The 25,726-nt window shown below is 29.3% G+C and overlaps 3 protein-coding genes across 3 annotated transcripts; all 3 read left to right on the top strand.

The window, feature by feature from the left end:
* Window positions 1–493: 493 nt before the first annotated feature.
* On the top strand, window positions 494–4,021 carry LOC108773158 (putative gustatory receptor 28b). Its single transcript, XM_018538883.1, has 5 exons — window positions 494–622; window positions 794–904; window positions 3,167–3,580; window positions 3,750–3,836; window positions 3,905–4,021. The coding sequence occupies exons 1-5, from the start codon at window positions 494–496 to the stop codon at window positions 4,019–4,021; spliced, it is 858 nt and encodes a 285-aa protein (XP_018394385.1).
* Window positions 4,022–13,958: 9,937 nt separating this feature from the next.
* On the top strand, window positions 13,959–17,333 carry LOC108773157 (uncharacterized). The gene is made up of 4 exons (XM_018538882.1): window positions 13,959–14,981; window positions 15,123–15,209; window positions 15,285–15,348; window positions 17,323–17,333. Exons 1-4 carry the CDS (start codon window positions 13,959–13,961, stop codon window positions 17,331–17,333), a joined length of 1,185 nt encoding a protein of 394 aa, XP_018394384.1.
* Window positions 17,334–18,034: 701 nt separating this feature from the next.
* On the top strand, window positions 18,035–25,450 carry LOC108773156 (uncharacterized). Its single transcript, XM_018538881.1, has 5 exons — window positions 18,035–18,038; window positions 22,601–23,130; window positions 23,260–23,346; window positions 23,430–23,531; window positions 25,439–25,450. The coding sequence occupies exons 1-5, from the start codon at window positions 18,035–18,037 to the stop codon at window positions 25,448–25,450; spliced, it is 735 nt and encodes a 244-aa protein (XP_018394383.1).
* Window positions 25,451–25,726: the final 276 nt, after the last annotated feature.

Raw genomic sequence — 25,726 nt, 5'->3', positions numbered from 1 at the left:
AATATATCCATATAAGATCAATGCTTCTACCATCAAAATTTCAAAACTATACTACATTCTGTCGATTATCGTTATCTGCTTTTATAATATTTACATATTGATAATACTATACAGTATTTCTGTCTCAAATATCGAAATAAAAAATTTCCCCTTTTATCTTGTTATATGCTGCGCCTTTATGTTTGGCGACTTTATAATAATCATCTCCGTAATTCTAACTGGTTCGCGAACACGCTTGCTTCAAACTATATTAAAGGTCTCTTCAAAATTACCACCGGAATCATATCAGAAGCTATCTAGATTGATTCACGCTAAAGATATCTTCGGATTTCTTTTAGTTGGAATCATATTGATATGTACTTCCAACCTGCAAATAATTACATTATTTCAAAACTACGCCAGTCTAATCATATATCAAATGGATATGTTGTATATGAATTGCGTTTGTATATTAAAAGCATGTTTTAAAGAAATCAGTGACACTCTGGTAAACATGCAAGAGTTCATAACTACAAACAATGAGTCGCATTTTCCTAGATCGATTTATTACAAGCAAAGAAATTTATTACTGGTCATGGAACTGAAGATCCTGAAAAAACAACATCTAACAATCAGCGATACGGTACAAACGTTAAACATGACCTTTAGTTTGCAGCTTCTTGCTACAATAGTTATGACTTTCTCCTGTACCTCTTTGAGTTTATATGTCTACATACAATCGTGGGGATATTTATCGTCAACGACATTATTACATGTATATTTTCTATCATGTATCGCATACTTTTTTATAAAGATGATATTGATAGTGTGGGCCTGCGAGACGAGTAAAAATCAAGCTCAACAAATCAGCACTTCCATTTACGATGCATTTAACAGCACTACTGATGAGCAAATCAAAGATGAGGTAGTATATATATATATATATATATATAATAAAATATTAAAGTTTTATATCTCATATTATTGTATAATCTTTATATATTGTCTTAATATGTTTCATTTGTCAAAACAATTTTTGATATATCACATTATTTGCTAAATTTATTATACTCTTCAATTCTATATTTTACAATTTTACGGTTGCAGTTACAACTATTTTCATTACAAATACTTCATTGCAATAATACCTTTTCCGCAAAAGTTCTCACTATAGACGCGAAGTTTCTTGCAAGAGTGAGTCAATTGTCGTATTCTTCATTAATTCGATAACATATTGAAAATTAATAACTTTTAGCAGGTGTATATATATTATTAAAAAATTTTTCTTTTTAGATAGTCGGTAGCATCGTTACGTACGTGACAGTAATGCTTCAATTCGATTCAATTTCTTGCAAAAAAGAGATGATGAATAATATAGAAATAAAACTATAAGTAGAAATATTATTAAACAAACAAATGTGTTATTAGAAACTTGGTTATTATATAATAAATTACTTTTCATGTAAGTAAAATATAATCTTTTGTTGTTTTATAATTTTTTATATTTGTATTTAAATAAATGTAAATATATATATATATACAGATATAAAGAAATTTTGAAAATCTTATTCCACATATAATACATATATGTTAATATTGAATTGTGTTATAACGTTTTATTTGTTTAAATAAACATCATAAATGAATAATATTATATAATATACAATAAATTAATGTAATATAAATATTTATTTATAAATTGCATTCTGTACAATAAATATCATAGTAGTAATATAAAAAGGATGATTTTAATGTACTAAAACTTTAAAATATACTTGACACGGGAGACGGTAGACCGCGTCTCCTAATATATTATGTAAGTTTTCGATTATTATTCTATATATTTCCATAATGTAAATTAAACATCAAATAACGTTAATATATTCGTATAAACACAACTTTATTTATTCTTTAAGTATAAAAAGATAAATAAAAATTTAAAAGTCCGCCTCAGAAAATATGTTATATTTTATCTAATAATTCTTCAAATAAATTTATATCTATTTTATTATAACTATTTTCATAAATATAAGAGTACTGACTATGTTTTAAAAAGTTGTCTCTTAATATAAGTAATAATGTACTTTTTTATAACTTTGATGTCCCCCCCCCATCATTAATCAACCATTATTAATGGATTAAGTTATTGATTTAAGTTGATATGGCAAGTCTGTACTTTGTATTTCATACAAATACATCATGTACGTATAATTTAAGTGTGTTAGAACACTTATGCAGCTGTAATCTATCAAATATAATTGCTGATATTGAAGAAAATGCCATGGTTACTTCACGACTAACAAATGATCCTTTAGCAATATCTTTTTACATGACTCAGCGTTATGATCGCAGTTACAAACTTAAAATCTTCGAGATAATACGTATAGACTAAAACAGTTTACACACTTGTTACAAAGATACAAATTTGAAAGTTACAATTAAAAAACAAACTTTAGTAATCATATTTCCATTATTAAAGTGTACAGGGTGTAGTTCATGATATAGATTGTTATTCTCTATGAATGTTTGTTAATCATATTCGAAAATTCGACAATACGTCAAAAGCAAAATGTGGAAAAGGCAACGGTTATTTCACGCCATGGACTTTCAATCCTTAATGTATCCCTGTTTCACTATTTGCCGTATTTTTGGAATGTTTCCGTACAAGATCAACGCTTCGACTTATGAATCTTCAAAACCACACTACATCGTGTCAACCACGGTTACCTGTGTTTACTCTGTTCTTCAATTAACAAAAATTTACAATATTATGATCTTAATTTCAAAACAAAATTTTGAACAAATAATCAAAGGAATTTCAGGTATCATTTATTTAACGTTAAACAATGTTGTAATAATCATCACGTACATGTTAAGCAGTCCGCAAATGCACTTGCTACAGACTATGTCAGAAATCTCTCAAGAAGTATCCTTGGAGTCGTACCAGAAATTGTCTAGATTAATCCACGCCAAAGACATTTTCGGTATAATCTTCTTAATCACACAAGTATGCACAACATTTTATCAGGACAAACTATATAAACTGAACTATATCTCTATGTTGATGGAAGTGTTTTCAATATATCTCCACATGTTTGGATTTGAGATAATTATGTTGTACATAAATTGTGTTTGTGTATTAAAAGCTTGTTTCAAAAGGATTAATGACAATCTGATACATGTACAGAGACTAGTGGTAAATGACATAAAATCGAGTACTACTGGATTGATCTGTCATATACAAAGAAATCAAATTTTACTATTAAAACTTAAGGCCCTAAAGGAGTGGCATCTGAAAGTTAATGACACAGTGCAAATGCTGAACACGATCTTCGGTTTACAACTCCTTGTTATTATAGTTAGATCTTTTACTAATTTCACTTTTGACGTTTACTCTGATGTAGTGCGATGGCAAGATGGAGTATTCATTAGTTTTGATATACATTATCTTGATATGCTTTCATCATCAACAGCACATTACGCTTTAAAAATAACGCTGCTTGTGTGGGCCTGTCAGACTGGCAAGAATCAAGCTCAAGAGATCAGTACCACAGTTCACGATGTACTTAACAATATCAATGATGAGCAGATAAAAAACGAGGTAAAGATGAAATAAGAGGTTACCTATATATTACTTACTTTTCATCTATATATTATTTACTTTTTATACCAACCCGATTTTATTAAAATTATTCAAGTATAACAGGAATTAAAATTCTAATTTAATTTATTTTTTTTATAATTAATTATTCTACGACTTGACGTTATAGTTGCAGCTGTATTCATTACAAATATTACATCATAAAAATATATTTTCGGCGAAAGGTTTTACAATAGATGCGTCGCTTCTTACATCAGTAAGTAATTAATTACCTGTTTTAATTATTAAACCGAAAATTATTTATATTTTCCGTTTTGTGTTCAGATAATAGGCAAAATTACTACATATCTAATAATCATGATACAATTTTTAAACATGTCGCATTCTTGTGACAGAAGTGCAGTGGTCAACGTTACACAATCTACTTATAAGGATGCATAAAGTGACACAAAAATATTTTTAAATATATAACATATATTATATAGTGACATTATTAAAAAATAAGACGCAATGTCTTTTATTTTTATAGATTTTAGTCAATAATGTATGTTTAATGTGTAATTAATCCAAAAACTTTAATAGATGGATCTATAGTATGTTAGAATAGTCATTTTAATCAAAACATAGGAATTATAATAAACCACAATTAATGATTAATATAAAATAAAATTATGATTTATGTAAATATTGAAATGTCTATGTTTTCTATTTCGTAAGAGCATATACTACTGTAAAAATGAGCCAATCGACATTCAAAAAAACTTTGACACAAATATATTAGAATCTCCAATTCATACATTTCCAATATCACACGTTCGGTTGTGGGTTAGCACATTATTATAATAAGCCTTTCAGTTTATTGTCATGCGGTTATAAAAATTTGATATGTCATTTGTACTAATCTGTCCCAAGAGTGATAAGCGCTGATCGAAGAATGCCATGGTTACTTCACAACTAACAAATGATTACTTAATTTTGTTTCTTTGCTACAAGCAGTATTTGGTCGCAGTCCCAAACTTATATTCATCGCGTACAGATAAGTCGCAAAAACTAAATCAGTTCATATACTTCTTATGAAAAAACCGATAATTACACTCAGAAAAAAAACTTTCACAATTGCATCCATTAACTAAAGCGCATATATGATTAGTAATATTGTAAATCCGATACAAATTGTAATAAACTCCTATAAACTTTTCTAATCGTGTTCGAAGAAGAAAATCGCGGAAATCAAAATGCGGAGAAGATGGTCGTTGTGTTATGCAACGGACTTCCAATCTTTAATGTATCCCTGTTTCATCTGTAATCGCATTTTCGGAATATTTCCGTACAAGCTGAACGGTTCAACTTTTGAGATTTCGAAACTGTGCTGTATCCTGTCAATCACCGCTATATGCGTTTGCTGTGTTATAAACTTTGTTCTTATTTACCATACTGTTAAATCAAATATAAATTTTGGAAACGTAATTTGGAATATTCAAACTATTATGTATAGTATTATCACCAGTTTTATAATGATCATCACGCATATCCTGAATATTCCCCGAATGCGCTTGCTACAGACAATATTGGAGGTCTCTTCAAAATTACCAACTGAATCGTACCAAAAATTGTCTAAATGGATTCACGTTAAAGATATATCGTGTAATATCATCAGAGTTGTTCACTTCATAATGTATTTGTTTAAAGTATTGAAGTTTGAAGATACTTTTTACACTATTTTGATTAGGGTATTTACAATATATTTGGCCCTATTAATATTACAAATAATTCTGTTGTATGTAAACTGTGTTTGTGTATTAAAAGCATGTTTTAAGAGAATCAATGTCAGTCTGGTGAACATGCGAAAATTTGTATTAAACGATACGAAGCCACGTGTCTCCAATGTGTTATGGCACAGAAATCAATTTTCACTCATAGAACTCAGAGTTCTGAAAAAGCAACATTTAATGATTAGCGACGCAGTACAAATGCTGAATATGATCTTCAATCTGCAACTCCTTGCTATTATAGTCATGTTGTTTTTAAGTTTTATCTTTGAATTGTACATTTATACAATACGTTGGCAAAATGGAGTATTTTTTGGAATGGAATGGCGCTCTCTTGATGTGCTTTTATTATCCATGATATATAAAATTTTTATGATAACGTTGGTTGTGTGGGCCTGCGAGACGTGTAAGAATCAAGCCGGAGAAATCGGAACTGCCATTCACGATTTTCTTAACAGCACCAATAATGAGAAAATCAAATGTGAGGTAACTTTATAATTGTTTCTATATACCTATTTATATAACTACCATAACTTGCTAACATTGCAGTTGCAACAATTTTCTTTACAAATATTACACCGTAAAAATACGTTTTCGGTGAAAGGTTTCAATATAGATGCGACGCTTCTTGCAACAGTAAGTAAACGATCACTTGTTGTAAATATTAAAATATTAATAATACTATATGAATTTGTTTTACTTTTAGATAGTGAGGAATGTTACCACGTACTTCCTGATAATAATACAATTTTTAAATTTATCGCATTCTTGCAACATGAAAACAGCAATCAATACACAATTTAATTACAAAAATACATAAAGTGCAGAGATAAAAATGTTTTTAAATATAGAAAATACTCTGTTGTGTTATTGTTAATAAAATATTATCTACACTACGTAATAGTCATTTTAGTAAAAATTAGGATCCTGCTATAATTTGACCATTATTAAGAAGTATAAAGTTTAAAGTTATAATTTATGTGGATATTGCAATAATTATGTTTTCTATAAGCACATATAATGAAAAGCTTACTGTAACAATGAGGTAACCAACATTTAAAACAAAACCTTTGAGACAAATAGGGCCTCCTATTCATATATTTCCAACATTACACGTTTAGTAGTGAGTTAGCTAATTGCAATTAGTCTTTCATTGAGCCATATGTGTTATAAGAATTACGTACCATTAGCATTAATCTATCCCAAGAGTGATAAGTGTCGATCGAAAAAGGCCATGGTTACTTCATGACTAACAAATAGTTTCCTAGTTTTGTTCGTTTGCTACACGTAGTATTTGCTCACAGTTCCAAACTTCAATTCGTTGTATATAAATAAGATGTAAAAATCACATCAATTCATATACTTCTTATTAAAGAATTTACTTAAAAATTACACTTAAAAGAAGAACTTTTGCAATCGCATCTATTAATGCTAAAGTGCATATGATTAATAATGCTATGAATCAAATACAAATTGTTATGTTCTCCTATAAATTTATCTAATAGTTTAATTCGAAAAGCTAACAAAAATTGCAAAAATAAAAATGCAGAAAAGATGGTGGCTGTGTTACGCGACGGACTTTCAAACTTTAATGTTTCCCTGTTTCGCTTGCAGTCGCATTCTCGGAATATTTCCGTACAAGCTCAACGTTTCGACTTTCGGGATTTCAAAACTATATTATATCCTGTCAACCATTGCAATATGCATTTGCTGTGTTATAAACTTCGCACTTATTTACCATATAGCTAAATCACATATAAATTTTGGAAATACAATTTGGAATTTTCATGCTATTACATACTATATTCTTACGAGTTTTGTAGTGATTATAACGCATTTTCTGAGTGCTCCACGAATGCGCTTGCTACAGACAATATTGGAGGTCTCTTCAAAATTACCAACTGAATCGTACCAAAAATTGTCTAAATGGATTCACGTTAAAGATATATCGTGTAATATCATCAGAGTTGTGCAATTTACAATGCATTTGTCTAAAGTACTGAATATTGAAGATACTTTTTATGTTATTTTGGTTGGGGTACTTACACTGTATTTCGCCCTGTTGGTATTACAAATAATTATGCTGTATTTAAACTGTGTTTGTGTATTAACAGCATGCTTTAAGAAAATCAATGACAGTCTGGTGCAAATGCAAACGTTTGTAATAAATGATACAAAATTACGTGTCTCCAACGTGATATGGCACACGCAAAGGAAACAATATTTTCTGCTAGAAATCAGAATTTTGAAAAAGCAACATCTAATGATTAGCGACGCAGTGCGATTGCTGAATATGGTATTCAGTCTGCAACTGCTTGCTACTATAATCATGTCCTTTTTAATAATCACTTTTGAATTGTACTTCTATGCAATACGTTGGCAAAATGGTGTATTTATTGGAATGGATTGGCGCCTTCTTGATGTATTTCTAACATCCATGATATATAACGTTTTTAAAATAATACTAATTGTGTGGGCCTGCGAGACTGGTAAGAATCAAGTGCGAGCAATTGGTACTGCCATTCACGATTTACTTAACAGTACCAATGATGAGGAAATAAAATGTGAGGTAACGATATAAATTTATCTGTATATATTTTTGTAACTATGTTATATGTTAACGCAATCTTTTAAATCTAACGAAACATAGTCATATTTTTTAATTTCATGTTTTCTTTCTTGTACTTAATTATTTTGCTTTATAACATTGCAGTTACAATTGTTTTCTTTACAAGTATTACACTGTAAAAATACATTTTCGGTAAAATTTATCAGTATAGATGCGTCGCTTCTTGTAGTAGTAAGTAAACAATTATTTGTTATAAATATTACAATATCTGTTACATATTGTTTTTATTTTACTTTTAGATGGTGGGCAATATTAGCACGTACTTACTAATCTTGATACAATTTTTGAACGTTTCATATTTTTGCGACAAAGAGACAGCAGTCAATGTTACGTAATCTAAATACACGAATGTAAAGTGAAATAAAAATATTTCTAAACATATAAGATATCCTCTATTTTGTTGTTGCTAATAGAATATAATACACAATGTCTATTATTTTTTGCAGAGATTTTTCTTCCATAACGTTTTATGTTTGTATACGTAACTGATTCAAAATCATCAATAGATAGATCTACACTACATAATAGTCATTTTAGTAAAAATTTAGGATACTGTATGTTATACGTAGAACCCTACTCATTGATGGTATCATAAAGTTACTATTTATATGTATGTTAGAACGTTTAAGCTTCCTATTTCATATGAACCCTTATAATGATTGAAGGGCTTACTGCAACAATGAGCTAAACCACATTTCAAAAAAATTCCTTTGAATCAAATAATAAGGCTTCCAATTCATACAATTCACATCCAACAAGTTCGGTAGAGGAATAGCCAATTATTGCAAAAAGCTTTCAGCTTATTAAGTTATATGTTTTAGTGGAGGGATGGAGAATTACGTATCTATTGTATTAATCTATTCCAAGAGTGATAAGTACTGTCGAAGGACGCCATGGTTACTTTATAGCTAACAAATAATATCAATAGTTTGTTTCTTTGTTGCAAGTAGTATATATTCACAGTACCAAACATAAATTTGTCGACTACAGATAAGACGTAAAAACTATATCAGTCCATATACTTCTTATGAAGAAAGCGACGATTGAAAACTACACTTAGAAAAAAATTTTCGCAATTGTATTCATTAATATCAAAGGTCATATGATTAATAAAGCTGTAAATCTAATACAAATTGCTATGCCTTTCTGCATTTTTCTGATTGTGTCAAAAATCCAAGGATAATCGTCAAAATTAAAATGCGGAAAAGATGGTGGTTGTGTTACGCGACGGATTTTCAAACTTTAATGTTTCCCTGTTTTATCTGTAGTCGCATTCTCGGAATATTTCCGTATAAGCTTAACGCTTCGACTTTCGAGATTTCGAAGCTGTACTGTATCTTGTCAACTGTCATTATCTGCGTTTGCTGTGTTATAAACTTTGTTCTCGTTTACAATGTTGTTAAATCAAATATAAATTTTGGAAGTGTAATTTGGAATATCCACGCTGTTATATTCTATACTCTCACCAGTTTTATAGTGATCATCACGCACTTCCAGAGTGTTCCGCGAAAGCGTTTGTTACAGACAATATTGAAGACCTCTTCGGAATTATTACCCTCGAAATCGTACCAAAAACTATCTAGATTGTTCCACGTTAAGGATATATTATGTAATATCTTTAGGATTATGCAATTCAGCATGCACTTGTCTAAGTTACTGAAATTTGATGACACTTTTATAACTATTTTCACTTGGATGATTACGATGTACTTCTCCTTGTTGGTATTACAAATAGTTATGTTTTATGTAAATTGTGTTTGTGTATTAAAAGCATGTTTTAAGAGACTCAATGACAATCTGGTGCACATGCAAAAGTTTGTAATAAACAATACCAATCTACGTGTTTCTAATACGATAAAGCACATCCAAAAAAAACAGTGTTTGTTGACAAAACTTAGAATTTTAAAGAAGCAACATCTAAAGATTAGCGACACAGTGCAATTGCTGAATACGATCTTCAGTATGCAACTCCTTACTACTATAGTCTTGGCCTCTTTAGTTGTCATTATTGAATTGTATTTCTATGCAGTGCGTTGGCAAAATGGTGTATTTTTTAGAGTGGATTTGCGCTTTCTTGATATGTTTTTAACATCCATGATCTATAACATTTTTATAATAATACTAATTGTGTGGGCCTGCGAGACGGGTAAGAATCAAGCGCAAAAAATCCGTACTACCATTCACGATTTACTTAATAATACCAATGATGAGAAAATCAAATATGAGGTAGCGATATAAATTTATCTATATATGTATATTTTTGTAACTGTGTTGTATGCTAATGTAATCTTTAAAACATCAAATTTACCGAAAAATAATAGTATCTTTAATTTCATGTTTTCTTTCTTATATTTAATTATTTTGTTTTATAACGTTGCAGTTGCAACTGTTTTCTTTACAAATATTACACCGTAAAAATATATTTTCGTTGAAAGGTTTGACTATAGATGCGACACTTCTTGCAGCAGTAAGTAAACAATCATTTGTTATAAATATTACAATATTTATTATACAAAGATTTTGTTTTGCTTTTAGATAGTGGGGAATATTACCACATACTTACTAATCTTGATACAATTTTTAATCATATCGCATTCTTGTGACAAAGATATAGCAGTCCATGTTACACTCTCTAATTACACGAATATGTAAAATAAGATAAAAATATTTTTTAATTTATAAAATATTCTGTTTTATTATTGTTAATAAAGTATAATATACGTATGTACAATGTCTTTAAATTTTTATATGTTATGTTTGTGCACATGTCATCAATCAATACCGAATCGTCAATAGATGAATCGACAGTACATAATAATTATTTCAGTAAAAATTCTGATTAATTTTTCTGTTATAAATTGTCCACAATTAATAGATGATTTTAAAGTTACGATTTATGTGGATATTGCAATAGCTATGTTTCCTATGGGCACATATAATGATTAAATGGTTTACTGTAACATTGAACTAAACCACATTTTAAAAAACCTTTGAGACAAGTAGTAGGCCCTCCCATACATTTCCAGTAGGACACCTTCGGTTGTGAGTTAGCCCATTATTGTAAGAAGCCTTTCAATTTATTGAGTCATATATATATGTATATTTATATCATTTATATTAATTTATCCCAAGAGTGATAAGTGTCGATCGAAGAACGCCATGGTTACTTCACGACTAACAAATAACTTCTGCAGTTCTATTTCTTTGCTACACGCAGTATTTATTAGCAGTTTGGAACTTAAATTCATCGATTATAGATAAAACTCAAAAAGCATATTAGTTCATATACTTCTTATGAAGAAACCGACTTAAAAATTATACTTAGGAAAAAAACTTTCGTAATCGCTTATATTTTAATGGTAAATTGCAAATAATTCCTAATACTTCAAATCTGATACAAACTGTTATGTTTTCTTATAAATTTTTCTAATTATGTGCATTTTGAAGAGTTAAGGATAATCGTGATAATCAAAATGCGGAAAAGATGGTGGTTGTGTTCCGCAACGGACTTTCAATCTTTAATGTATCCCTGTTTTATCTGTAGTCGCATTCTCGGAATATTTCCGTATAAGCTCAACGCTTCGACTTTCGAGATTTCGAAGCTGTACTGTATCCTGTCAACTGTCATTATCTGCGTTTGCTGTGTTATAAACTTTGTTATCATTGACAGTCTTATTGAATCAAAATTAAGTTATGGAGATGTAGTTTGGGACGTTTACGCTGTTTTATACCATACTCTGACCAGTTTTATAGTGATCGTCACGTATTCTCTGAGCGTTCCGCGAATGCGCGTGTTACAGACAATTTTAGAGGTCTCTTCGAAATTATCCTTGAAATCATACCAAAAACTCTCCAGATTGATCCATGTTAAGGATATATTCGTTAATATCCTCAGAATTGTACAATTAGCTTTAAATTGGTGTACATTACGTGAGTTTAAGGGAAATTTTTTAGCTATTGTGATTGGAGTACCTACAATATACTTAGCCCTGTTAATACTACAGATAAATTTGTTATATGTAAACTGTGTTTGTGTGTTAAAAGCTTGTTTTAAGAGAATCAATGACAGTCTGATTCATATGCAAAGTCTTATAATAAACGATACGAATCCACGTGCCTCTAACGTGTTATGGCACAAAAATCAATGTTTGAAGATAGAACTCAAAGTCTTGAAGAAGCAACATCTTATGATTAGCGACGCAGTGCAAATGCTAAATATGACCTTCAGTATGCAAGTCCTTACTACCATAGTCATGTCCATTTTAACTATTACCTTCGATTTGTACTTCTATGCAATACGTTGGCAAAATGGGGTGTTTTTTGAGGTGGATTGGCGCTCTCTTGATGTGCTTCTAACATCTCTGATGTATGACATTTCAAAAATAACACTGTTTGTGTGGGCCTGCGAGACTGGTAAGAATCAAGCGCAAGCAATTAGTACTACCATTCACGATTTACTTAACAGTACTAGTGATGAGAAAATTAAATGTGAGGTAACGTTATAAATTTATCTATATATATTGTTGTAACTATGTTGTATGCTAACACGATCTTTTGAATCTATCAAAACATAGTCGTATTTTTTAATTTCATATCTTTTTTCTTATACTTAATTATTTTACTTCATAACATTGCAGTTGCAACTGTTTTCTTTACAAGTATTACACCGTAAAAATACGTTTTCGATGAAAGGTTTCAGTATAGATGCGACGCTTCTTGCGACAGTAAGTATACGATTATTTGTTGTAAATATTAAAATATTTGTTTTGTGAATTTGTTTTACTTTTAGGTAGTGGGAAATATTACCACGTACTTACTGATTCTGATACAATTTTTAAACATGTCATATTTTTGCGATAGAAACACAGCTGTTAATGTTACACAATCTAATCTAATAGATATATAGTAAGATTAAAATGTTTTCAAATATTAATATACGGTGTTTTATCTTTATTAATAAGTTATAATTGTACAATGTTTTATATTTTTACTATGTAGGTTTTTATTTCTCATTCTTATTCATACACAATATTTATGTTTTATAGACACTTGATTTTATTATTTTTATGTTCAAATTTAAATTGAAACATGATAAATATATTTGCAAGAAGTGTTTCTTAAGTATTTATAAGTATTTATAAGTATTACTTATAACAATTTTATTTTATAATTAATGTATATATAAATAAAATATCTATTATATACGTTTTGGTTTTACTTTTGTACGGTGTGTAATATGTACGGTGTCTTTGATAATCTTGATTCAGTTTTTAAACACTCCGCGTTCTTGCGACAGAAAGACAGCAATTTTCATATTACATATTTTAACTAAAATGTAGTTTTATAAAAATGCGTTTGTAAAATAATATGTATAATTTCAGAATTTTATATTAATGCGTTTATATAGAACTAAATTTATAAAAAAAAGAGTATTAAATATCAAAGTTATAATACAAAAATATTGTACACCATTCATAGAAAGAAAATATTAAGTTTTTTAAATTTAATAGTCATTATTAATAAATTTTTTAGAATTACTTGAAATAGAAATCATGCAAATATTGCATAGGTATACTTCCTATTTTATACACGCTTATAATTTATTGGGTCGTATGCTTCATTTCTTTATGTAATAATTTTATCCCATGAGAGATAAACATCGATCGAAGAATACTATGGTTACTTTATGACTAACAAATAGTTTCTTCAACATTTTACTTGAGGCAGCAGTTGCTCGTAGTTTTAAACTTAAACTCATCGAGGATAGATCGGAAAAAAGTACATGTCAGTTTATCCACTCATTATAAAAACATACAATGATTACACTTAAAAAAAAGTAATTACATTTCTGTTAATACTGTACACAATAACAACGCTTTAATTAATAATAAACTATTGATTAGATTGATGATATAGACGGTTATTCTCTCACAAACTTTTGTTACTCATGTTCAGTTCGAAAATGCAACGACACACTAATATGCGGAAAAAATGGCATCTGCTTTATGCTACGGATTTCCAATCTTTAATGTATCCCTGTTTTAGTTTTTGTCGTATTCTCGGAATATTTCCGTATAAGATCAACATTTTGACCTTCGAGATATCAAAACCGTATTACATTCTATCAACTGCGATTATTTGTATCTGTTGCATTTTGAGTATGGCAGTCATTTACGACATTGCCGTTACTAAAATGAAGAACTTTGAAGATGTAATACAAAACTTAGAGGCTGTCGGTTACTTCACGATTAGCAGTTTCGTTATAAGCATCACGCATGTCTTGAGCGGCCCACGAATGCGCTTGCTACAAACCATTTTAGAAATCTCTTCGAAATTACCTTCGGAGTCATATCAGAAATTATCCAGATTGATTCACGTCAAAGACATCTTGGGTAACATTTTGATAATAGTGCAAGGATTAATATTTTTTTCTAAAATACAGATATTTGAGTCGACCTATTTACAAATACTGATCGGAATATTCACAATGTACTTGGAATTGATAAAGTTCCAAATGGACATGTTATATATAAACTGTGTTTGTGTACTAAAATCTTGTTTCAAAAGGATCAATGACAATCTGACGTACATGCAAAAACTTTTAATGAAAGATATAAAGCCACATGTCTCTAAACTGATCTGGCAGAGAAATCAATTTTTACTAATAGAACTAAAGACTCTTCAAAAACAGCATTTAACAGTCAGTAAAACATTACAAATGATGAACACAACATTCAGCCTGCAACTTCTTGCTACTATAGTTATGACTGTTATTGAAACCACTGTTGAACTGTACTCCTACATAGTGCGCTGGAAAGATGGAGTATTCATTACCTTAGATTGGCAGTTACTTGATGTACTTTTATTATCCATGATACGTTATATTATAAAAATAACACTACTTGTATGGGTTTGCGAAACCGGAAAAAATCAAGCTCAAGAAATCAAAACTGTTATTCACGATGTACTTAATAGCACCAGTAATAAACATATTAAAAATGAGGTAATAAAAATACAATTTTATCTAAATTTTTCTGAAAATACTTGTATATTAATATAATTTTTAAATATTAAATCTATCTAAGTAAAATGGTACTTTTTAATTTCGTTTTCTCTTCTTGCATTACTTTACGATTTGACGCAGTTGCAGTTGTTTTCTTTACAAATTTTACATCGCAAAAATACATTTTCGACGAAAGGTCTTACTGTGGATGCATCGCTTCTTACGGCAGTAAGTAACCAATTATTTGTTTTAATTAATAAAATATACATTGTTTATACTTTTTACATTTTTTATTATTTTTAGATTGTAGGCGCCATCACAACATATATGTTAATTATTATACAATTTTTGATCATGTCACATTCCTGTGATGAAAAATTTAAAACCTATATTACATAAATAGAACAAATAAAGGACTCTTTCTTTAAAAACATTATAAACGTGGAAATGGCATTGTAAGAGTCAAACGAAAAGAAAATTAACAACAAATTAATACATATATTCTAAAATGAACTTATAAAAATTTACATAAATGTAACGATTAAAAAAACAGATGTTAAATTATATTACTAGTTTCGACCACCAAATCTGGTCCTCTTCAGATGAAACACTTAACGTTGAGATGTACATAATTATGGACAAACATCAATACAAAAGAAAATCTTGTGCATAGTTAAATATATAACTAAAAATTTGCAAAACTATGCGTGAAAATATTAGTTGGTCCGTGTATCCATATATTTACAAAAATAGTCATAATGATAATTGTCACACAATAAAAAAACAGTAAAAAATTTTTTCTTTAAAAAAACTTATGTCAGAAATATTACAAAACTGTCGAAGTACATCTTGAGATAAAAAGTAATACATGGAACACGTCAAACATCCTCAACGGACCACTTCCAACAATAACGGACGGATACACGGACCAACTAATATTTTCACGCATAGTTTTGCAAATTTTTTGTTATATATTTAACTATGCACAAGATTTTCTTTTGTATTGATGTTTGTCCATAATTATGTACATCTCAACGTTAAGTGTTTCATCTGAAGAGGACCAGATTTGGTGGTCGAAACTAGTAATATAATTTAACATCTGTTTTTTTAATCGTTACATTTATGTAAATTTTTATAAGTTCATTTTAGAATATATGTATTAATTTGTTGTTAATTTTCTTTTCGTTTGACTCTTACAATGCCATTTCCACGTTTATAATATATTACATAAGTAATTCAGGTTATTTATAAAAGAAATACACAATAAAACATTTTTTATACTTACACATATATATATTGTATATATGTATATATAAAGATTATTTTATTATGTTATATTTATATAAAAAAAATTGTTCATATTATATATTGTACCATATATACGTTTATTCGATAAGAGCGTGACAGATAATTTTCGACACGCGCGCGCGCGCGCGCACACACACACATATAGATCGATAGAATTGATTCATATTGTTTTTTGCACTTGTTTATAAATGTCTTTTTCTATAGCTATTTTTTATGATATTGTTTTGCCGTTTCGGATATATTCAAAGAGAAACAATTTCAAATCTTTTAGCATATGCAACATTTGTCATAAAATATATCGGTTTTTTTAGAAAAACATTAAAATTAAATAATTCTCGATATAATGCGTTGTAAGAAAAGAACCCTTTTATTTACGCGTTCACACAAAAATTAATTTTGATATAACGATTTCCAAATAAAAGTTTACATTATCGCTTATTAAACCAACTATGTTATAAAATTAGTAGAAAATATATCTCAAAGATGCCTCAAAGAAATTGAAATAATTGATGATCTATTAATATAAAAGCGCTGTCGTTTCGATTTAGTATTTAGTTTATAGTATATGTACAGTCTGTCTAGTAAGAGCGTGGCAGGCCTATCTCAAAGAAAAATGTCTTATCAGCCTTAAATTTATATTGATTGTATTTAGTAGGATTATGGCCAAAATGCAATTATATTAATAAGGAGTCCAGTCACCAGCTGCGTCTATAATAGACCACTAAAGAAATCGCATATTCACGTGGCAACGATTTCCAGATTCGTCGAATTTTGTTTTTTAAGTGCTTTGAAGTTGATGTCGGGCTTCCTCTTGATGAGTGACCACACATTTTCAATGAGATTCGTATCGGGTGATTGTGAAGGCCAGTGGAGTGTCTCGATGTCATTTCCCTCTTTCCAGGACGTGCAGAGCCGGCTTCGGTGTTTGAGATCATTATCCTCCTGGAGTAACTTTATCTTTACTGATAAATCAGCGTTGGATAGACGGAATCAAAACTTTTTGGTAAATTTTTATCATTTTCTCAACATTCAGGTTGTCAATAAAGAGATGAAGTCGACCAAATCCTTGCTCTGAGAAGCAGCCCCAAATATACATCTTTACCGCGTGTTTAACAGTTCGTTGGACTAGTCTATTGGTGGCAGTAGACCAGGATTGTTTCACTGCACAATGTGCCCCAAAAGAAGATTCGTCTGTAAAAATCACATTACTCCAGTTGCGGTCTTTATTTTCATGAGCCCAAGCTAGTCGCGCGCTGATGTGTTTTTTCGATCATAATAGTTTTTGGATTGTACTATATCTTATATCACATAAGCATAGAGATAACGTCGTATGGTTTCACACGACATTTTTAAACCTTTTTATTGTAATTTTGCCTGTCCTTGACGCAGAGACAACGTGCTACTGCTTTGAAATAGGCGCACGACTGTTTTTTCATCTTTGTCGGTATAGGTCCGTGCCACGTTCCGGTAAATCGTCTATGGTTTTTGTGTCTCTAAATAACGTTGCACTCATTTATGGACCTTGATTTTCCTATATATTTGGCCACAGCGGATTAGGACATTTTTGGCCCTTTTGAATGAGAACACAAGAACACTGCTTCGAAATAAAACGCGTAGGCAGCACTCATTTTGAAAATTGTTTATTCTAACACAATTCAAGCAACGTACTTTGCTTATAATGCATGCAGCACGAAGGTGACACCTATCGGCGAAAACAAAAATTCAGAGTATATCTTTACTCGGCTATGGGTAAGCCTTGCTACCCTCTTATTAGACAGACTGTTACATACAATTTTTGAATATTTTATAATAAATATTATTCAATAAATGTTATTCTGTATAATATATAATTTATAGAAATATTTTAAAAATTCAATCATAAAAATATTTTAATATACATGTAGAATTAGATTATTTATAATTAACATGATATGTAGCTTATTACTACATTTTTTCTAATATATTAACAATTGTTTTATTCATTTTTTACTTTCCATATTAGTCTTAATTTGAGTTCCTCAAAACAAAAGTTTTTTCAAACAAAATATTATTAAAAAACTAATCTTAATTTATTACATTTTAATAGTATAAATTATCCAAATTGACTTATAGTTACTTTTGACTGTACAATAAACATAAAATAAGTAAAGATTATATTAAAAGATATAAAGAGAGCTGACAATATTAAACCACCAAATTGTGGTACTAAAATATATTTTAAAATTATTTGTAACCTATGTATTGTTTACAATGTGGAGAATAAAATTAATCGTTTGTATTGCAATTATTATTAACAGATCTGATAATTTAATTTAATCTACACAAATATTGTGTACTTTCTACTATGTGTATGCATGCATACAAAGATTAATGTATTCATACTGAAATAATTACATATGACTGTATGTAATTGTTTCATTACTATTATATACTACGTAATTATGCGCTATATCCTAAAAATGATAAATAGTGACTGAAAAATATCATTATTTTAAAATTAACGAATAATCCCTGAGACATGTCTTCTTACTTCGTATATCTTATAACCTTTATAATTTATCGCTGTGTGTTATTATAATATTTTTAAGAGTTATTGATTCATATGGATATTACGCACACACACATAAAATACACAGTTTATGTGTGTAATTTTATATTTTATATTACAATACACACACACACACACACACACACACCCACACACATAATTTACAAGTCATGTGACGTAACAATTTAGAATTCTTTTTCTAATCCATCTCACAAGATTAAAAAGTGTCGATCGAAGAAAGCCATGGTTACTTCATTACTAACAAACGGTTTTTTCAGCTTTGTCTCTCTAGTGTACGCAGCACGTTTGCTGAGTTTTTAATCGAAACTCATTGAGTTTAGATAACAGGTGCATCAGTTTACACACTTGTTACGAACAAACTGATTTGAGAAGATTACATTTAAAATTTTACAACTATATATATATTAATTCTGAAGTATATATTGATAAATGACATTTGACTGTAGATTATAATAGATTGTTATTTTCTCAAGAATTTGTGCTAATTGTGTTCAATTCGATAACTGAAAGATACACCAAGTACAAAATGTGGAAACGATATTGGCTGTTCCGTGCCACGGACTTTCAATCTTTAATGTATCCTTGTTTCACTTTTTGTCGTATTCTCGGAATATTTCCGTACAAGATTAATGCTTCGACTTTTGAAATTTCAAAACGATATCTCATCTTGTTCACCATGGTTATCTGCGCTTGCGGCATTTTTGACGTACTAATAATTTACGAATCTATTTCTGAATTCAATCTGTTAGGCATAACCAAAACTCTTGAAATTGTTAGTTATTATGCGTGCAATGGTTTCGTAATGATCATCACACACATCTTAAGTGGTCCGCGAATGCGCTTGTTACAGACTATTTTAAAGATCTCTTCGAAATTACCCCCAGAATCTTATCAAAAGTTATCCATATTGATTCATGTCAAGGACATCTTTGGTACCATATTTTTAGCTGTGCAAATGAACATTTATTATTTGAGAAATGATTTCTTTGAACTGAACTATAAAGCAATCCTGGTCGTGATATTCACTACATATTTAACTCTCCTGGAGTTTGAGATAAATATGTTATATATAAATTGTGTATGTGTATTAAAGGCATGTTTCAAGAGACTCAATGAAAACGTGGCATATCTGCAAAGACTCGTAATAAAACCGTGTGTAATTTGTCACGTACAGAGAAATCAATTTTTGTTGTTAACACAACTCAACATTCTGCAAAAACAACATTTAATGATTAGCAACGCAGTGCAAATGTTAAATCTAATTTTCAGTCTACAACTTCATGCTACTATAGTCATGACCTTTTTTGATATCATTTTTGAAATTTATTATTATGTAGTGCGTTGGCAAAATGGGCTATACTTTACTTTTGATATGCACTTTCTTGATGTGTTTTTAATATCGATAACGTTTTACATTCTAAAAGTAACACTAATTACATGGGCCTGTGAGACTGGCAAAAACCAAGCTCAAAAGATCGGTACCACCATCCATGATGTATTAAATAGCACCAACAACGAACTAATTAAGAACAAGGTAATACGAATTTATTTATATAGAAACATTTTTTCTAAAATATATAGTAGTTTAATATAGTAAAAGTAATCGTTAGAAATACTAAATTTATTAAAATATGATTATACTTTTCAAAAGTTTATGTTTTCCTTCTTGTATTTAATAACTTTAAAATTTAATGTCGCAGTTGCAGCAATTTTCTTTACAAATACTACATTGTAAAAATATATTTTTGACAAAAGGTCTCACTATAAATGCGACGCTTCTCACAGCAGTAAGTAATCAATTATTTACTTTAATTTAAAAAAATATATGTAGTTCACACTTTAAATTATTGATTGCAGATGGTGGGTGGCATCATGACGTATATGTTAATTTTAATACAATTTTTGATCGCATCACATTCTTGTGATGGAACCAGTATTACAAATAATTCTAGCGTCTTAATACTTTTTAGGTACAGAAATTTAACGCAGTTTTAAAGAAGAGGTTGCGATAAGTGCCATTTTTTACATCCCCCATAAATTCCAACAGAACTAAAATAAAAATATATATTCAAAAATATGAGCCTCAATTGCTAAATCTTCTATAAATCATTCATAATCAAAATGTAGTGATTTATAAACAACGAAATTTAAAATTATATTTTTCTGGGGAATTATGAAGCTGATATATGAATTCACAAAGGAGGGGGCTAAAAATGATCATTATTGCAACCCCTCTTTTAACTTATTAATGATAAGTATAAATTAATAACAAAAAATACATGTTATCTGTTAACATTTTTAATCTTGCTTGAATATAGCAAAAATCATTTTATTATACTTAACGACAGAAAGATAACGCAAATACTACATGGTTGATTAATATTGATGTTATTTGATTATTTTTTGTTTACCTCATTTGACTCAAAATTAAAAATGCGCGATGTTTCTTTAATCAAAAAATTAGAAAAGATATAATTGCAATTATTTATTATAAATTCTACGCATACATTTAATAAATTCGAATTAATAATTTTTTGCATTTACAAAGCAAGAGAAAGAGAGAAAGAAAAAAATACAAAACCAAAAAGTCATTAATATAAAGAATATCTAGAATTACTGTTCATACAAATGTTGCGTAGTCTATAATGCACACTATTTTGTATATGTACACATAATTTATAAATTACAATTTCACATAATGGCCGCAACACAGACTTTTACATAATGCATAATGCATAGTGCATAAGAAAATTAACCAATCAAAGTTTCTCTTTTCCATGAAATGGAAAAAAAGAAAGGATAATTGGTTAATTCGCTTATGCACTATACGTTATATTTTACAAAAGTCTGTGCCGTGACCTTAATACTTTCTGTGTAATCAAATTGCAAAAGTGAAAAATGACGATCGAAGAACGCCATGGTTACTTCCTTACTAACAAAGGCTTCTCCAGCATTATCTTTTTGTTACACGTAGCATTTGCAAGCAGTTTTAAGCTAAAACTCATCGAGTATATATAAGATGAAAACTTCATATCATAGTTAATATAGTCTTGTAAAAAGACAAACCTAAATATTCCACTTAGTCAAAAAGCTATTATATCCGTGTTACTTCTAATAATTCAGTGTATTGGTTCAATGTATTGACTAATATTTAAGATAAATTATGATACAAACTCTCTGTACTAAGAATTTTTACTAAATATATTGTGTTTAATTCGAAAATTCAAAGGAAAAATGAAGAAAATATGGCAACTGTTATACGCCACGGATTTTCAATCCTTAATGGATCCTTGCTTCTTTTTTTGTGGTATTCTTGGAATATTTCCATACAAAATCAACGGTTCGAATTTTGAGATTTCAAAACCACGCTATATCCTGTCAATCGTGATTGTCTGCATTTCTTTCGTTTTATACTTGCTGATTATTCACGGTATTATTATTTCTAAAACAGTTACCTTTGGAAACATAATTACAAATCTTGAGGCAGTCTTTTTCTTGACGTTCAGTGGTTTGATAGTGATGCTTACGCACATCTTAAGTAATCCACAAATGCGTTTACTACAAAAAATTTGGAAAATTTCTTCAAAACTTTTACCGTTAGAAACATATCAGAAGTTATCTAAATTCATCCATACCAAAGACGTCTTGAGTATCGTCTTCTTAGTCGTGCAAGAATATATGTTTTTTTCTAAAATGCATTTTTTTGAAGAAAATTATTGGGTTGTTAAATACATAATCACAGCATTTATAATATATTTGCTTCAGCTGGTGTTTTATGTGAATATGCTGTATGTAAATTGTGTTTGTATATTAAAAGCCTGTTTAAAAAAAATCAACGATGATCTGAATTATATGCAAAGACTCATGACAAATGACATGAAACCATCCGTTTCTAGTTTAATTTGCTCAACACGGAAAAATCAAATTTTTTTGATACAACTTAAAACTTTGATGAAACAGCATTTAATAATTAACGAAACTGTGCAATGGCTAAACATAATCTTCAGCGCGCAACTTCTTGCAACTGTAATCGTGACCTTTGCTCAAATTACTTGTGAACTGTATTATTTTAACGTGCGCTGGCAAGGCGAGGTAATCATTACTCTTGATCGAAATTTTCTTGATGCGTTTTTAACAACCATGGTGCATTACTGTATGAAAGTAATTCTAATTGTATGGGCCTGCGAGACTGGCAAAAATCAAGCCCAAGAGATTGGTACTACCATTTACGACGTACTTAATAGCACAAGAGATATGCAAATCAAAAGCGAGGTAATTTTTTTTTGGATAAATAATGTTTATTAACACAATTTTTTTTAAAATTTATTAAATCTACTAATATTACGTTTATTAATACTACCTTTTTCTTGCATTAAATTGTTTTGCGATTTGACGTTGTAGTTGCAACTATTCTGTTTGCAAATACTGCATTGCAAAAATACATTTTCGACAAAAGGTCTCGCTATGGATGCGACGCTTCTCGCAGCAGTAAGTAATCAATTTGTTGCTTTAATTAATAAAAAATTTAAATAATAAAAGATATTGTTTATATTTTAAATTATTGTTTTCAGATGGTGGGTGGCATCACAACATATACGTTAATTATGATACAATTCCTGATCACGGCACATTCTTGTGATGAAACATTTGGAATTAGTATTACAAATAATTCAGCTATATAAAATAATATATATGTAAAATCAAAAAAGAGAATTTTTTATATTTACATAGAATCACTCGTACATACATATATTGAAATAAAATCTTCTACTATATCTATGTTAATATTGAATTAAATCGCTGGTGAATTTTCTGAGATTTACTGAAATATATAAAGGGAAATTGTCTTATAGTAACATGTACTCTATGGATTATAACAAACACACACACATACATATGTAAATAATTTTATTATATAAAAGTATGTTGATTGTTTCTCTCATATCTCTCTCTCTCTCTCTCTCTCTCTCTCTCTCTCTCTCTCTCTCTCTCTCTCAATATAATGGTATATATTATTATTCTCAATAGTTCATTAACATTTTATTTGTTTTTTTATTCTTCTTATATTAACGTCAATGTTTTTAATGTGTAACACGATTTTCGAGTTAAAAGAGTAATTAAGGGGATTCTAAAGCAAAGCATGTGAACTTTAACAAAATCGCCAGAAGTCGCTGTTTTACAACACATCGACGTATCTTTTACATACTATCACATTAATATCTCACGCAGCAACGATGCATGCAGTCGCATTACCTGTCAATTTTCGTATCATAAATTCGTCGCGATAAAGTGTCCAAGTCTAATTCTAAGCACTCGACGTGTTTCTTCACGCAAACTAGTGTCTGTGGACTACTATTTCTTAAGTACAGATTGCGCAGCTTTTATATATAACAAATGTTGTTACGACGTGCAACGACATGACAGCTCTCGAGCTCCATTGGACTAAAAAATGGTAAAGCGAAGAACTCAATTTTGAAATTTTTCATCGTTTTCAGCATAGATTCTATCTCACAGACTCGTATTAATGCGTATACTGTAATCCTGTAAAAGGATTTTCGAATCTGTGAATGACAAAAAAGTATTTACGATACAAAAATTATATGGTTTATTCGGTAATACAGACAATTTTAGAATCGCCTTAATGGGTAATAAGTCAAGCAGGAAATCAATATATGTTAGTAACTCAAAAATATACTTTTCATGTGAAATCAGTTTTAAATGTTTTGGATATTTGTTGCAACAAGTTTAATATTCTTTCGTCGAAAATTTCCTATTTTTCCTTTTCCTTTTCGATACAAAACTCATTACCTGTCATGACGTGTGATTTGTCTGTGACTCTACGCAACACATACTGATACCTACCGAGCGACATAAACAAATTATTCAAAATAAATTTTTTTTAACTTATAATAAATTATATTTCCTGTCTCAAGGCATATTACTCCATTTTATCCAATAAAATGTATATGAGTCATAAATTATATAATTTCACGTAATTCTTTTATATAATTTCTTTCGATCAAAAAACGCCATGGTTACTTCACTACTAACAAAAGTCTTCTTTAACACTTCGTTTCTCTTTTAAACACAATATTTGCTGGCAGTTTAAATTAAAATTCATCGAGTGTATATAAAATGAAGTGTCCATATTACAGTTAATTCATGTATTACAAACAAAGAACTTAAATATTACATTTCGATAAAAAGCTATTATATCTGTATTAATTCTAATAATTCAGTGTATTTATTTAGCGTACTAATGAATAACACTTAGAATTATAGTATAAACTGTTCCTCTCTTAAAAATATTTGCTATTTATGTTCAGTTCAAACATTTAAACACCAAAGACAGAATGTGGAAAAGATTGCAACTGTTTCGTGCAACGGATTTTCAATCCTTGATGTATCCCAACTTTATCATAAGTAAAATTCTTGGGATATTTCCATACAAGATTAATGCTTCGACTTTTGAGATTTCAAAATCATGCTATATCATGTCAACTCTGATTATCTGCATTTACTGCATTTTTTATCTACTATTAATTCAGAGAATCTTTATTTCTCAAATATTTTCCTTTAGAGACGTAACTAGAAGTTTTGAAAATTTATGTTTCTTTACGTTCGGCGGTTTAATGGCGATTGCTACGTACATTTTGAGCAAACCACGAATGGACTTATTACAAACCATTTTGAAAATCTCTTCAAAACTACCTATGGAATCATATGAGAAATTATCTAGATGGATCCATGTCAAGGATATCTTCGGTGTCATTATGCTAATCGTGCAGGAATATATGTATTTCTCTAAAGTGCAAATATTTGAAAAGAATTATTGGAGTACCATGGTGAAGACAACAGTAATGTATTT

This window comes from Cyphomyrmex costatus, unplaced genomic scaffold (assembly GCF_001594065.2).
Source record: "Cyphomyrmex costatus isolate MS0001 unplaced genomic scaffold, Ccosl1.0 scaffold2, whole genome shotgun sequence".
NCBI classification, from domain to species: Eukaryota; Metazoa; Arthropoda; class Insecta; order Hymenoptera; family Formicidae; genus Cyphomyrmex; species Cyphomyrmex costatus.
Note: the sequence above shows the minus strand (reverse complement) of the source record. Positions and strands in the feature narration are given on the sequence as shown.

Excerpts from the sequence above, each read along its gene's own strand:
- LOC108773158 (XM_018538883.1), top strand. The coding sequence starts at position 494 with ATGCAAGAGTTCATAACTACAAACAATGAGTCGCATTTTCCTAGATCG. Across the intron at positions 905-3,166 it reads ATGAGCAAATCAAAGATGAG|AGACTAGTGGTAAATGACAT; the intron begins GTAGTATATATA and ends ATACATGTACAG. Across the intron at positions 3,837-3,904 it reads ATGCGTCGCTTCTTACATCA|ATAATAGGCAAAATTACTAC; the intron begins GTAAGTAATTAA and ends TTTTGTGTTCAG.
- LOC108773157 (XM_018538882.1), top strand. The coding sequence starts at position 13,959 with ATGCGGAAAAAATGGCATCTGCTTTATGCTACGGATTTCCAATCTTTA. Across the intron at positions 14,982-15,122 it reads ATAAACATATTAAAAATGAG|TTGCAGTTGTTTTCTTTACA; the intron begins GTAATAAAAATA and ends GATTTGACGCAG. Across the intron at positions 15,210-15,284 it reads ATGCATCGCTTCTTACGGCA|ATTGTAGGCGCCATCACAAC; the intron begins GTAAGTAACCAA and ends TATTATTTTTAG.
- LOC108773156 (XM_018538881.1), top strand. Across the intron at positions 23,131-23,259 it reads ATATGCAAATCAAAAGCGAG|TTGCAACTATTCTGTTTGCA; the intron begins GTAATTTTTTTT and ends TTGACGTTGTAG. Across the intron at positions 23,347-23,429 it reads ATGCGACGCTTCTCGCAGCA|ATGGTGGGTGGCATCACAAC; the intron begins GTAAGTAATCAA and ends TATTGTTTTCAG.